The sequence below is a fragment of the Quercus lobata genome, unplaced genomic scaffold (genome assembly GCF_001633185.2).
Source record: "Quercus lobata isolate SW786 unplaced genomic scaffold, ValleyOak3.0 Primary Assembly Scq3eQI_53, whole genome shotgun sequence".
Lineage (NCBI taxonomy): Eukaryota > Viridiplantae > Streptophyta > Magnoliopsida > Fagales > Fagaceae > Quercus > Quercus lobata.
Window position 1 is genome coordinate 59182 of NW_022154704.1, and position 16515 is coordinate 75696.

The following is a 16515-nucleotide window of genomic DNA, read 5'->3' on the forward strand; positions in this document are numbered from 1 at the left end:
ATTGTGCAACTCACTATCCACAGGATCTGTTCCCCTTTTTTCGCCTTCAAACTTGTCAATATCCCTATCAATCTCCTGAAGTTAAGCCGTGAAAGAGTCCTCACTCTCACGCTGACCCTGTTGTACTGGTTCTAGACTTGGATTCTCACCCAATGATATGATTCGCCTAGTACAACCTTCCTTATCAGTCACACTACAGTCATTGCTAATCCAAGACTTCTGTGTTTTCAAACTACACTTAGCTGGAATATCCGTCTGCTTGGGCTGAAAAGGCGGAGATATATAAATGCCTTCCTTTTCAATTCCCCCATCCATGTCCAATTCCATATCGGGAGTGGATCCAAAAAATCTCCCTAGACATTCTCCTCCACCATGCCTGAACTATTTTCTTCACTGTCAGACCTAGTTTTTCCCTTAAAAACTTGGCGCCGTTATAAAAGCCAAGAACAAAAACCACCGGTTTGTTATAGGACTTGAATGGGGTAGCTCTTAGGCTCTAATCAAATTGCTTATGATCAGGGGTAAGAGTACCTTTACTTTCAATCCACAACTTACAATCCTTATCACCGTGATCCAAGTGACCACACCAATAGCAAATATTGGGTAGTCTTTCATATTTGAACTTGACCCAGAATTTCTTTCCATTCTCAAATGAAACTAACTGGTCTCTACATAAAGGTAGTGAAATATCCAAAGTCACCTTTACTCGAATAAAACTACCATCATCTTCCTCTACTTCACCAATTGACCTACCCACCTCACCAATAATATCACAAATGCTTTTAGCCACTCCCCTCATCATGAAACGGATTGGAATATTGTGCACTTGGACCCAAAACATGGCTTTTCGAAATTGCAGCTCACAAGCAGGAACATCATCGTCAAACGATTCCAACACAACAAGGTGTTTGTCAAAACACCAAGGCTCGCTTTGAATGATACGAGTAACATCCATCTACGTACTAAAAACAAAGAGAACTATGTGATCTTCGAGGTTCCTAATTTTAAAACCACTAGTAGATCACCATAGTTGCCTGAATGTTCGCGCCATTGCTTCCATATTCAAGGCTCGTCTAGTTTGGAATTTTGCAGCTATGATGAACTCAGAGGACCTTAGTTTATTTTGTAGTGTAAGGTCTAAACCTTCTCTCTCATTGAGGGCAAAGGTTATTCCAAGACTTGGTAATATCCTCCATGGTAGCTGTGTTTCCCAAAAAACCCCACAATAAAAAACCAACAAGCTTCGAAGGTAAACTTGTTACCTAAAAAGGACAATAACCCTTCGCAAGGAAGGGGGACCAGCCTATTCTACAGCCTAAAAGAAGGTGGCTAGAGGCAAAACTTTCTTAGCGATAGAGAAACCTCGATGACTTTCTATCCACATTGCTCCACAACATCTATGTCCCAATGGATTTACAGGCTGGAATTCGTACTTTTGTGGAGCAATGTAATAATGTGGACTTTGGGGACATGGATATTTCTCTGTTTTTGGTGTAAGCTAAGGGAAGAAGGTTCTAGTGTTTTAGGGCACTAGATTTGTTTGTATAATCTAAAATTTAAGATAATAAATATGATTTTTATTTAAGTTATACATGATAGGAGAAAACTGACAGTACTATTTGAATTTTTCAATTATTAATATTGTTAAAATTATAGTTTTAAAAACTAAGTGATTCAAAGAACTGAAAAAGAGAGAGATTTAAGTTTTTTTTGGGGTAATATTAGGTTTTAATTAAGCTCTAATCATGATGATGTCCTAATTAAATAAATAAATAATTTAAATAAAAATAAAAGTATTAAATTTGTAAGAATTGGCAAAGTGACTAAAAAATCCAAAGAAATTTTTTAAAAATTTCAAATTATTTTCAAAATTTTATAAGATTATTAGAAAAAAAAAATAAAGCATAAAAAGTATTAAAAATTATGTTTATATTGCACATATGCTATTTTGCATGTTTATATATTAATTTTTTTAAACCTATTACATTTTTCATTCTTGAATTGTCATCCCCCCCCCCCCCCCAAAAAAAAAAAAAAAAAAAAAAAATCTTAGTGCCATCCTTAATCATAAGGAAGTGAAACATATTATTATGCATAATTATAGAGATTTGGAGGGCGATGAACCATATTATAGGGGCTTAGCAGGAATAAAAATTCTTGATCCCACTTATTGTATTTTACTTTGTACTCTACAAATCATAATAATATATTATGTGTTTTTTTTTTTTTCAACTTTACTTATTTTATAAAAATAGATAAAAATAATAAGTAACAAGTTATGATTTATGGAGTATAAAATGAAATACAAAGAATGATATATGAGAATCTCCTTGGCATAGCTATTAGCCAAAAATATACCCAGTATTTTATGAATAAATATTATTTTTATTGATAAAAAATAATTGTAGTCATTGACTAGGAACTTTCATCATGGTCATTGGGACTTTGATTCAAGTTAATCCGATGGAAAAAAATAAAAATAAAAAATAAATAAAGGATCAAGATTAGGATTGTGTGGATCCTAAACCATTTGTTTGTTATACGTGTGGACCTGGCCAGCTGCTCACAACAAAACTGGACCACAACATGCTTTGAAGGGGCTTTGTTGACATCTCACCAAAACAAAAGAGGAATCTTGTGAACTTTAGTCCAATGTCCAATGCTTCTTTATTCAGAGGGACTTCTTTAAATCATCATCTCTTATCATCCACTCACTTATTCCTCTCAAGACTCCCACTGATTGTGCAGAAATGGTGGAAAAAACAGCAAAGAGAGGTCCCTTTGTGGCAGTCCTATTCATGTTTGTTATTTTGCTCCACCTTAATTACTGTGGAGCTGCTGCCTCACTGAACATCAACACCACCACCTCCTTCTCCAGTCTCGACGGCCCTGTGGACGATTCGGAGTTCATGTTTGACTCACAGATTAGCAGAATGCTCGTTAACTATGAATTTGTGCATGGCACGGATAGCGCTGGCAACAGAAACAAAGCTTTCTGTGCGAGAAAGCCATATAAGAATTGCCTTCCTCAGAGCAACGGTCAACGCGTCCCAGAAACATGTAACAAGTACAAACGAAGAGGTTGCTAGACATAAAAATATATTTATATAAACCGTGTAAGATTTTATATGTCTGGCTAGCAGCTCTGCTTGAATAATCTGTCTGATATGCTATTTATCTTTTACGTTTTTACTTTTGCCTTTTTTTTATTTCTTATCCCTGTTATATGTATTTAAAAGTTCAATTATCTGTGTTGGACTTGGATATGCGATTTTATGATCTCCCTTTGATCTAATCATTATTATTATTATAAAATTAAAAATGTGTATGGGTAGGCAGTGCTCTGAATTCCGAAACTTCTAATTTTCCTTCTGCTGCTAATGAAAGTTTGATCCAGCAAGTTTTATGGACCAATTGAAAGAAGAAAAAAAAAATTCAGCGAAGAAAGATCGTAAAAAAAATCTTCAATGATTTTTTTTTTTTTTTTTTTTTTTTTCATACTGGTTTTATATAATTTTAATATTATATTGTACACCAACAACGTCAAAGACACTACTACCCCTACCGACAGCAGAAATGGTAAGTATGATTGAAATATGTATATATATATTTTTTTGGTGCGAAACAAACACACGAGGGACGGAGAAGGAGAGAGTCCATTTTTTTTTTTTTTTTTGACAAGCATTTATTTATTAATTTTTTTTTTGAGGTATTTATTTATTAATTAAGTAGATACGAGCGTACTTATCTCTATTAACTATATAGAAAGAGAGCCTATGCGCTCTACTACAGTGCTCAACCACAGTAATTTTGGTTTATTCAACCAAACTCTTCACCCTTTTTTTTCTTTTTTTCTTTTTTAAAGTCTATGCGCTCAACGACAGTGATTTTGGTTTATTCAACCAAACTTTTCACTCGCTTTTTTTTTTTTTTTTGGTGTAATATCGACTGAAGAGTCTGAACACGTTTTTTTTACTTTTGTTTATTATTTTTTATTAACTGTTAAAATATTATAACAACAAATTGTTACAATATTCTCATAATTTTTGAAGTGTTAATTTTTTATAAGTTAAAATAAAATAAACAAATATCATACTAAAACCAATCACAATTATAAATAAATATATTATGAAAAACAAATTCAACATTCATAATATTTTTCGCAACCCTTCAATATATAAAAAAGTGCCAATGAGTAAAGGAATAGTGCGTTTTGTTTCTATTCCGCTAGCGCCTTTTTTTTTTTTTTTTTTTTTTAATATCACCGTGTCAACTCTATTAAAACAAAAAATTTTCACAATTTTCACAATTGTTAGAAGTGTTAAGTTTTTATGGGTTAAAATAAAATAACAAAAATATTATAATGAGACCAATTATAACTATAGTAGAAAAAAATGCTACATCTACAACATTTTCATAATAAATTATAGTGATAAATTGTTTTTAGTTCTTATTTAAATTTCTATATATAAAAAGTGTAAATGAGTAAAGCAATCGTGCATTTGGTTTGTGTTCATTTTTAGATCCCTGTAAAACTAGATCACCTAATTAATTAACCAAGTGAATATTTAGGTTCATTATTTAGATCGAGGTTAAAACAATAACAATCATATCAATGTAAAACAGCGGAAATATAAAAAACACACAATATGATAACCCAAGAAAACCAAACCAGTAAAAAACCTAAGGAGGATTTAACTTAGCTATCCTTAAGGTAAAAAGCAAATCCACCATGAAAGAATTGAAGTTTGTACAATAGAACTTAAACCACTAACATTCTATTGCTATCTCGAGTAGAAAACTTACTACCATGACCCCATGATAGCTCCGATTTCACAAACTACTTCTTTTTTTGGCCTTTACAAAACTAAAACACCCACGTTTGTGACTTTAAGATCCCACTCAAAGGTTTAGCAAAACAAACTCTCCTGTTTGTGACTCCAAGACCACCCATTAAGGTTTAGATCATCAGCACCTTTTGATGATTAGAGAAGGCAACAACTTCTACAACATCTGATTTTGATATTATTTAAGTAATAACATCGGTAGAAAATATGAGAAAGCTTTTTAGGGACAAAACCCTAAATACCAAAGAAGTACACTTTTCTCTCTCTAAAAAGCCTTGAAAACCCCATGTGCGCGTTGGAAATGAGGCTATTGGGCTTAACTTCACTTAGGCTCACAACTTATTTATAAGGTGGGTTTAGGATTTCCTACTTTTAGTCGTTCTCGGTACAGAGACTTAAAGTAATATTCTCTCTCTCTTACTGAGTAGCTATTTTTCTCTCCTTTTTTCTAAACCCCCATTTCTTCCCCAACTTCTCTTATTTATAGCTCTAAGTTAGTGGGGAGATCATGATTACTGCCATCGTTAGTGCAATTGAAGGTCCAATATTATATGTTGTAAGTGAATGTTTAGGTGAGAGTAGAATGTAGTGATTATGGCTTTGGAACTTGGTTCCAACTCAAGCAAATATGCTCGGTAGTGATATTTCCAAGAAACTACCGAGCATCCTATGGTATGTTCGGATTTTAGTCTTTCTTTATTGTTTGGGCATTTTACGCCGAGCATTGGTTAGGTGATGAGATTTGGACTTGTAGTTTATGAGGGTAGAATAAAAAGGGATTGAAAAACTGGCCCGTGCTACTGGGCCTGAATCCAAGGCCCAATTGGATCTGGGCACCTCGGTGCCGTACATTAACCCCCCTTTGATTCATGCCCAACTACCGAGAAGAATCAAGGAACCAAAAAGGCATTTTTGTTTTGGGAGTCTAACAGTTAGAAACTCGGGCGGTTACGGCATCCCATTAATTCTCTTTTCAAAAGACGCGCTATTCCGAAGCGTTAGGTTCAGTTGTCATTATTACTTGACGATTCATGAACCGAGGCGACGCGCGTGTCGGTTATCATTGGCATTCGTAAGGTTTTTTGTGAATCGTTCCTATCTATTGCTGATTAAATGCTTCTCTGTCGTCTTTTGCTTCTATAAATAGTTTTCCTTAAAAAATTCTTTCACTTTTTCACTTCCTTCTTCTTGTGTTTACTCTCTGTCGATCATTCATTTGAGCGCTTACTCACCAGCCCAGAGACCCTTCCTTCCTTAGAGCCTAAAGTAAGTTCTTTACCCCCTCCTTTTACTTCAGCTTCTTTCTACAAGTTCCTTCTTTCAGTATTAGATTTCGAAATGGGTTATTTTTTTCTTCTGGATACCCCGGTGTCTTTGGCCATCTTTAGGCAAAAGTTTGATATCCTTGGTGACGTGGAAGTGGCTTACTGCCATGAGAGTGAGATTGCTCTCCACAGAGGCATGGTACTGCTTTCTTTCCCTAATGACAATTCTAGAAGGCGGGGTTAGGTTTCCCATGGATCCTCTTTTAGTTAACACACTTAGGTACTATGGGTTGTGCCCCAACCAACTCCCACCCAATTTTTACCGAGTAGCTAGTTGTGTCAGTAGGTTGAACCACACATTTGATTTACAGTTGGATTACCATGACATAAACCACATGTACAGTCTTTGTGGAATAAGACTTCCAATTATTACTTAAAAACTAGGGATACTCGGGTACGGCTGATATCATACCTACCTGATTCAAATAGAAACTCGGTTGGGGAGTTTGTCCGGGTACACGGCAATTGGTTTGTTGGAGAAATTCCTTACCCCCTCTTACGGCGCAAAATGGGTTCGTACCAATCTCTAACTTAACCGTTTTTCTAATTGCAGTAGTTTTATCTTATTGGTTGCTAATATTGTATCTCGTTCTTTAACAGAGGGTAAAGTGTTCATCTCGGACGTCAGGATAGTTCACGTTAGGGACTTGAATTTTATCCTTCAGTCTGAGATATTCGTGCATTAGAACGAACAGCTCCGAGCATCACATCTGATCCTCAGGGTCGAATCGGTTTATTCTACCTGGCAGTCTTTCAAACAAGTGTTGTTGGTTGACAACCCCCTTTTGTCAAACATAGACGTTCGGCATGCGAATTTTCTACTGCCAAAGCTTATAGTTAGTGAAGCGAGGGAACTAGGCAAGCGATACACTTGCTCGGACGAGTTAGCGCCACTGTAGGACGAGTCTGCAGAGCGTGTGTCCCAGCATCTCCGAGAGCTCTCCCATGAACCTGTCCAAGAACCTGCTCATCCTGAGGACCCTGTTAAACTTGAGGCTCCCGTAGAGGAAGCTGAGCATTTTGCAATTGACGTAACTAATCTATCAGACACCGATCCCTTTCTTAGCGAAGACATGGTGACCCAGAAGACCATGACCATTGACCGCTTTGTGCCCGGTGTGAGGCAAGTCGTATAGCCCCCGCCCTCTCAGAGCCAAACCCAGGCGTCTCCTCCTCCACCTCCTCCTCAAGCCGGACGAGTCTGAAAAAGGTAGAGGGTTACCAATCAAACGCTTACGGGTCCAAGAGATGCAGCAGCTCAAACTCCTCCCCGACCAACCAGAGGCATTGTCATCCATGAGCCGCAAACCCAGGTTAGGTCGAGTGTTGCGTCCTCCTTTCAAGTCGCACAGGCGTGGAAGCCTAAATTTCTGCTGGACGGCAAGCCTCTTCCTTCAACTGCTTGTGTGCGGATGTGGGAGAAAGGCAAGGGGGGCCGCATTGCTTGGACCTTGGCAAAGGGCCTCCTTCTGCCCGATGATGTACACGCCTTTGAAGAAGGGTCAGAGGAGTCCATAGGACGTAGGCTACAGTGGCATACTGTCACGGTAACCTTCTACTTACTAATTCTTTATTGTCCTTTACACATTTATTACTTTTCATTTACCTTTCATTTTGTTGCCGTACTAATTTTTGTTTTTGTTAGGCTGCTCAACTAGCCCATATTTTGGATGTTCATGCAAAGGAACTTGTCGAGAAGGCTGACCGAAAGAGGGAGGCACAGGAGACAGTTGTTAAAACAACTAAGGAGAAAATAAAGGTAACTGATACTATCGAGAAAAAGGTTGCTGCTATGGAGAAGAATAGAGCACTGGCGAAGAAGAGGTCCGCGCAACTCTTGGCTAAGTAGAACGAGACAGATGTTAAGCTAGCCGAGGCGATCAGCTTAAACACGGCCCAAGCCGAGGAACTTGTCGACCTGAGGGCGGCTTTGGAGGCTTGCGAAGAGAAATGGTACAATGAAGGGTTTGTTGATGCTAAGAACTCCGTAGAGCCAGTTGTGAACCAAGCTCGAAGGTTGGGTTTTGAGGTCGGGTGGCTTGCTGCTCTGTAGATTTTAGGGGTCCCCGAGGATTCCCCTCTGAGAGATCCGTGCCAGATTCACTTTCCGAGCCCAAATGCTATCGCGCAAGATCCCTCGTTGCCTATTGAAGATGAGGAAATGACAAGTATGAGGGAGATGGTGGAACAGATCGATGCACATGCGGAGCCAGATGAGATGGAAACCACCAGCATCCCAAGATCAGCTCGGTAAGGACTTGCATTCTCCCATGGCCAACCAGCAGCAAATCGAGGCCGCAGATCAAACCGAACCCTCCGTTTCATTAAGTTAATTGCCGAACCGTCTTTTTAATGCTTTTATTTCTTTTTACTGCAATTTTATTATTATTTCTTTTTTGGTAAATTTGCCTATGTCACTGGGCTGTGGTGACTGAACAACTTATTTATTTCCCGGGATGACCCGTACGCAGTTGCCAAGTATGGCGACAAGACATTGATTCTGCTTTTATGTTAACTTTATTTGGATGATGATTTATTTGTTGTGTTTTTGCTTTGATCATGCCCGTGAATGCTTTACTTTGATCTTCGGTGTTGTTTTCTTCCCTTCTTTTTGTTGTTGCTACTTATCTTTTTGTATGTATGGCCGGGAATGACTTGTACGGTGGGATAAATCGAGCCCCCATATATTGTGTGTTTATACAACACATGTTTGCTTTCTTGAGAATATGAACGGCAAGATGCCTCATACTCTGGCATAAGGTTTCCACCTGATCGGCGATTTTGATCGAACCAAGAATGATGTTTCTGTCCTTAGAATTTTCCTTATTAGAATAAGGTTTTCACCTGTTCAGCGATTTTGATTGAACCGAGAATGAGGTTTTTATCCTTAAAATTTTTGTAAGAATAATAAGGTTTCCACCTGCTCGGCGATTTTGATCGAACCGAGAATGAGGCTTCTGTCCTTAGAATTTATTTTTTTATTAGAATAAGGTTTCCACCCGCTCGGTGATTTTGATCAAACCGAGAATGAGGTTTTTGTCCGTAGAATTTTTTGTAAGAATGATAAGGTTTCTACTTGCTCGGCGATTTTGATCGAACCGAGAATGAGGTTTCTGTCCTTAGAATTTTTTGTAAGAATAATAAGGTTTCCACCTGCTCGGTGATTTTGATCAAATCGAGAATGAGGTTTCTGTCCTTAAAATTTTTTGTAAGAATAATAAGGTATCCACTTGCTCGGCGATTTTGATCGAACCGAGAATGAGGTTTCTATCCTTAACGTAATCCATTCGTACTAAACATGCAATTACTTAATGCGCAATAATGAAATTGAAAATAGCTGGAATAAGGAACTTCATTATTATATTGACTAGAGCGGTGTACAAGATTTGGACTTACATTTCTGTGCACGAATGGTCACTAGTAAAACTTCTTTAGGTTGTCGATATTCCATGGCCGGGGCAGTGGCCTCTCGTCAAGGTCTTCTAAGTAGTACGCTCCTGCGCCTGCAAAGGCAGTAATTCTGTACGGTCCCTCCCACGTTTAAGCTAACTTCCCTGCACCTACGTTTCGCATGTTTCCCACAACTTTTCTCAGCACAAAGTCTTCGGCACCGAATTCCCTACCTTTTACATCTCGATTGTATCGTTGGGCAAGTCTCTGTTGGTATTCTGCAAGCTGTATTGTTGCTGCTTCTCGGCACTCTTCCAACCAATCCAAGTGCTTTAGCATTAAACCATCATTTTGGACGGGGTCAAATCTTGCGACTCGTGCACTGCACAAGTTTACTTCGGTCAGTGTCACGGCTTTTACTCCATATGTCAAGGAGAACGGGGTCTCCCTAGTGGACCTTCTGGGGGTTGTACAGTAAGCCCACAAAACATTAGGTAACTCCTTGACCTATCTTCCCTTTGCCCCATCCAACCTTCTCTTTAACCCGTTCAAAATGGTCTTGTTAACTGCCTCAACTTGGCCATTACTTTAAGGATACACCGGAGTAGTTCTTAATGCCGATATCACTGTAAAAAGGTTCGGAAAGCTTTGCTGTCAAACTGTAGCCCATTGTTTGATATCAGTGAGTCTGGCACCCCGAATCTAGTGACTATATTCTTCCATACAAACTTTTTCACGTCCACATCCCGGATATTTGCTAGGGCCTCAGCCTCCGCCCATTTTGTGAAGTAATCAACAGCCACTAGCATGAATTGGCCGTTTCCTGTTGCTCGGGGGAATGGGCTGAGGATGTCTAGCCCCCATTGTGCAAATGGCCATGGACTATTGACGGGGTTTAAACAACTTGTTGGCTTGTGGATCAGAGGAGCGTGTTTTTGGCATTGTTCACATTTCTGCACATATTCCGTTGCATTCTTTTACATCTGCGGCCACCAAAATCCTTGAGTCATCACTCTGTGTGCTAACGAGCGTCCCCCAACATGACCACCACACACCCTGTCATGCAGCTCAAACAGAAGTTCATTTACTTTCTCGAGATGTAAGCATAAAAGTACGGACCTCCAAAAGACCTCTGGTACAATTTGTGATCTGCTGATAGCCAATACCAGGAAGCCACCTGACGAATCTTTTTAGCCTCTTTTTCATCGTCTAGAACCTTATACTCGGCTAAAAAGTCAATAATCGAGTCCATCCAACACAGCCTGGTTGTTGAAATCACAGCGACGTCAACCCCAACCGAGTTACAATTATCTTCCATACCGATACTTGGCTCCCTTAGAGCACTAGCATTGAAGAATGCTAATGCCATATCTAAGGCCTTTTTGGCATTTCATAACTAAAAAACATTTACATCAAAAAATGGTATACCTCACTATTGCAAAATTTTTTACAATAGTGCTACAGTACAATTCTAAACTTAGAATTGTACTGTAGCACTATGCTAAAAAAAAAAAAAATATATATATATATATATATTTTATTCCACCCCTTAGCTAAAAAAAAGTGATGATGTGAAAGAAATAATAAAGAAAGATTAAAAAAATAATATTTTAATGAAAAAGTAAAATAATAGAGTTTTTGGATGTAGGGTGTATTGTAAAATGGTATGGTATAATTGATAAAGTAACTTTTTAGAATTGTAAAATAGGATAGAGTAACATTCTTCAATACTGATGCTCTTATAAGTTCTACTTTGATAAGCCGAGGAATCTCCTCGGTAATTGACGAGGCCAACGCGGCTAATGAGTCAGCGTGTCTGTTTTGTGCCTGGCCTACGTAGGCCACCTTCACTGTTTCGAACTTGCTAATGATTTGCTTAGCTGCGCTCGGATAGGCTTTCATCTAAGAGTCCCAAGCTTCAAAGCTTCCCTAGATCTGATACATAACCAGCCGAGAATCTGAATAAATTTCCACAGCCTGTGTGTCCAAGCATAAAACGGTCCTCCATCTGGCAAGAAAGGCCTCGTACTCGGCCTCATTATTAGAGGCTTTGAATCCTAATCTGAAGGAATGCTCCAATCGTATACCCTTCAGAGTAATTATGACAATTTCGACTCCGGCCCCCATAGCACTCAAAATGCCGTCCATAAACACCTTCCACGGACGACTCTCTACATTACAAATTATCTTCCCATCATTCTTGGGGGAGAACTTTGCAATGAAATCAGCAAGAACCTGCCCCTTCACTAAGCTTCATGGCCTGTACCTTATGTCGAAGGAACCTAGTCAAGTCCCCCACTTAGCTATTCGGCCCATGAAGTCTGACTTTTTTAACAACAACTGTAGGGGATACTCGGTAAGGACGAACACAGTATGAGCTTGAAAGTAATGCGGCAGCTTCCTTGTTGCGTGCACCAGAGCCAACACTAACTTCTCCAAGGGTGGATATCTCGTCTCAGCATCTACCAAGGTTTTGCTTATGTAATATACTGATTGCTACACTCCTTGATCCTTCAGCAACACAGTGCTTACGGCGTGATCGGACACCGAGAGGTACATTAATAAATCTTCTCCAGAATCTGGGGTCGTTAACATGGGCGCTTGCGTCAAATACTCCTTCAGATCTCGAAAGGCCTTATCACACTCCTCATCCCATTGAAATCCCTTCCACTTCTTCAAAGTTGATAAAACGGTCTGCAGTGATCAACAAATTTGGAAATGAACCGATTTAGTGCAGCTAACATCCCAGTTAATACTTGTACTTCTTTGGGATTGCTCGGCAGTCTGAGGCGATTCACGGCTTCGATCTAGTCGAGATTGACCTTTATCCCCCAAGTTGAGATCAGATACCCCAAGAACTTACCAGCCCCCACGCCGAAAGTGCATTTCTCAACATTTAGGCGCAACTTATGCTATCGGAGTACCTCAGATACTCCCCAAAGATCTTTTACATGCCGTGGTTCCTGTTTACTCTTTACAACCATATCGTCAATGTATACTTTTACCGTGCACCCAATTTTTTCTCGAAACATCCTTGTCATCATCCGCTGGTACATAGCTTTGGCGTTCTTCAACCTAAATGACATTATGTTATAGTGATAGTTTGCATCTGAGGAAATGAATGCTGTCTTTTCTCGGTCCTTGGGTGCCAGGGCAATCTAATGATACCCCTGAAAGGCGTCCAAGAAGCTTATCCTCGGGTGTCTGTATGTAGCATCTACCAATTGATTAATCTTCGGCATTGGAAACAGGTCTTTAGGACATGCCTGGTTTAAGTCTATGAAGTCCACACAAAGCCTCCTCTTGCCATTCTTTTTCTTCACTAACACTGTATTTGCTAACCATTCCGGGAAGAATATTTCTCTTATCACCCCTACTTTCTTCAGCCTTTGGACTTCCAACTTGACTGCGTCAACATGCTCTTTTGATGCTCTTTTTGACTTTTGCTTCTTCGGGGGGAATGATGGGTTCATGTTGAGCTTATGGACAATGAACTCGGGGTTTACTCCGGGCACTTCGTATGGACTCCATGCAAAGACATCCACATTCTGCAAAAGAAATAACAATATTTCTATCTTATCACGGTCTTTCATGCTCGTGCCTATTTGGAAATACCTATCAGTGTCCATAAATATTTTGACCTTCAAAACCTCTTTGGCGCAACTTGCCCCTACTTCTTCTTGGGGCTTTTGTAATTGCTATGGAGTTACTCCTTCAATGGTTTCCTTTTCTTTAACCTGCTCGCCTTTCCACCTGATTGCAGCGACCAGGCATTGCCTAGCCACTTGCTGGTTTCCTTGTACCACGACAACTCCATGCTCGGTGGGAAATTTAACTTTCACATGCAGGGTGGACGGAACAGCCTTCATTGCGTGAATCCATGGCCTTCCCAGGATTGCCATGTATGGTGAGAATGATTTGACTACTGTGAAGGTCACCGTCACTTCCTTACCCTCCATATTCACCGAAAGTGAAATTTGACCATCGGGGATCACCACTCTTTCATCAAATGAGACTAGCAGTGTATCATACTTCATCAAGTCCTGATTTTTTAATCCGAGCCCTTCGAACAAATCTGGGTACATTACATCGGCTCCGCTTCCCTAGTCTATCATCACCATTTTCACTAAGAAGCCGCTTATCCGCATTGTTACTACCAACGCATCATCATGGGGTTGGATTGTTCCCTCAAGATCTTCCTCATCAAAAGAAATTTCCAGCTGGCCAACTTTCATCCTTTTTCAGAGTAACTGTCCTTCTGTGTAGGTTTTTTTAGGTGTTACTATTAATACTCCTCTTCTGGTTGTGGTCACACTCCTCGGGGCAGTGTGGATGACCTTTATCACTCCCAATGGCGGTGGGAGGGGTTTCCCTTTCTACTGAGCACCATGGCCAGCATCTCAGTTACCGAAATCCACTACAAACTCTTTCAAATATTCTGCCTTCACTAGTTGTCCCAGATGATCTTTTAATATCCGGCACTGCTCGGTGGTGTGCCCTTTATCTCTGTGGTATGTGCAGTACAAGTTTTTGATTCCTTCGGGACGGGTCGCCCCCATCTTGTTTGGCCACCTGAAGAATGATTTGTTCTTAATCCGGTTTAAAATTTTGTATACCGGCTCTTTGAACACCACATTCACCCCTTCAATCTGTGCTTCTGGTTCCTGCATCCTAAAATCATTCTTTGGTCTTGTTGGAAAAACGCCCTGCCGGAAGCGACTAAGCAACAGGGCTTTACCCTTATTTTGCAGCCCATCATCTTTAAGACGTTTATACTCCTCAATACGCCTCATAAGTTGCCTCATATCCTTGGGAGGTCTTTTCGTCAACGACTCCCGTAGTTCAGAGTCTTCGGGAAGCCCCATCCTGAAAGTACTTGCCACAATCTTCTCATTGCCCTCACCAATTTCATTGTATAGTTCCCAATATCAACTAGCATAACTCTGAAGGGTTTCACCGACCCTCATTTTTATGGAAAGCAATGCGTCCACCGGTTACGGCACCTAGATGCACGTCACGAATCGAGTGCCAAACTCCTGGATCAGTTCGGCGAAGCTGCGAATGGAACCTTTTCGTAATCCATTAAACCATCTCAAGGTCGTGGAGCCGAGACTAGTGGGTAACACCTTACACATCAGTGCATCATTGTGTGCATGCAAGGACATCATATGGATATAATGACTGACGTGCTCCACAGGATCCGTTTTCCCATCATAGGAATTAAACGGTGGCCATGTAAATCGGCTCGACATAGGGGCCTTTTCAATTTCATTTGAGAATGGCGATCGAGCAACTCTTCTAAGGCCTAACTCATTGCGTCCATGGCAGCATTGTAGGGTTGTCATTCCTCTGGGGAATCCGAACCACGGTCATCATATCTGAGTGAACGTGAACGGTTTTGGCACTGACGCGTCTCGCGGGAATGTATATAAGCTAAAAACAAAAATAAAGGTATTGTATATAAAAAAAAAAGTGTGACATCTATAACATTTTTTACAACACTTTTATAAAATAATTATAGATGGTAAATTGTTATTAGTTCTAATTTAAACTTACCAATGAAAATATTTTTTTGCCTACCAATAACAACCTATTACTTTATAATTTGTTATGAAAATTTTGTGAATATAACATCTCTCGTGAAAACTAGCCTTTTTTTGGGGGGGGGGGGGGGGGGGGTGAAGAGGAATATCGTCTATTGAACATGCAATATTATCACAACACTTTTATAAAAAATCATAAGTGGTAAATTCTTATTAGTTCTAATTTAAATTTACCAATGAAATTACTTTTTTTTCCTACCAACAACAACCCGTAACAACCTACTACTTTATGATTTGTTATGAAAATATTGTGAATATAAATATAGCATTTCTCTTGTTAAAATATTAAGACATTTTGTTGCCATCATAATATTTTCACAACTACTAAAGTGTCAATTCTTTACAAGTTAAAATAGAATATAACAAAATTATAAAGGCATTACGAAAATGTTGTACCAATATGTTTGTGTTTCTAGAAATGTTTTTTTGGTTTAGTCAACTTTATTGAGCCAAAATTTAACATTTCACATATAGTTTGCTTTGGTTGACTTTTTGTATTTTTTATTGTATTTTTATCTTTAGGCACCATTTTAAGTAAAAACACATAATTTTACACACAAAAAATAAATAAATAATTTAGGATAAAACACTTTTCATCCTTTATGTTTGGAGTAGTTTACAATTCCTCCTTAAACTTTAGAATCAAATAATTTTCCCTTTAATATTTTGGAAAAGAACAAAAATGTCATATGATTATTCTCTTAGTTAAACCCTAATCAAAGTTTATGATTCTTAAAATATTACATTGTGTAATGTCTAAAATACTCCTACTAAATTTTAACATTTCAAAATTTTCTTCACGTATTTTGAGTTTTAGATGGTAGTAATGCTTAAAAAGTTGGAATGGTTATATAAGGTGTTTTATTTATTACCTAAAGAATATTGATTTTCTAGGTTTAAATCTTCAAAAATTATAATTTATCTAATGGGAAATTCAACGACCAATGCCTTTTGTTATCCTTCTTTTTTTTTTTTTTTGCCTAAAATGGGTGTTCATTAAAAACTAAATAAATAAACTAAATATTGCACCTAAACTCATGTAGAATGATAAACAAGAAAGTATGAATGAAATTTTTTTCATTGTGTATGGTTGAAGATATTTGATGAAAAAACTTCAATTGTAGCATATTACATCATTCATTACGAAAATTTAAATATTATGACAATGTCTTAGCAACAGTCAGTTGCTTATTGTTGAAAAAAGATGATATTCGTTATCATTTTTAGTAGTTTTTAGTGAGTGGATATAACCTTTATCAAATAAGTACTAAAAAACTATTATAGAAAAATAAATATTTATATGTCAAATTGCTACCATAACTTTAATTTATGTGTGATTAGTTATTAAAA

The 16515-nt window shown here is 38.5% G+C and overlaps 2 protein-coding genes across 2 annotated transcripts; both read right to left on the reverse strand.

The window, feature by feature from the left end:
• Window positions 1-496: 496 nt before the first annotated feature.
• On the reverse strand, window positions 497-955 carry LOC115972819 (uncharacterized protein At4g02000-like). Its single transcript, XM_031093064.1, has one exon. The coding sequence runs from the start codon at window positions 953-955 to the stop codon at window positions 497-499; it is 459 nt and encodes a 152-aa protein (XP_030948924.1).
• Window positions 956-13962: 13007 nt separating this feature from the next.
• LOC115972820 lies at window positions 13963-14427 on the reverse strand. Its single transcript, XM_031093065.1, has one exon. It carries the CDS (start codon window positions 14425-14427, stop codon window positions 13963-13965), a length of 465 nt encoding a protein of 154 aa, XP_030948925.1.
• Between the last annotated feature and the right edge of the window lie 2088 nt (window positions 14428-16515).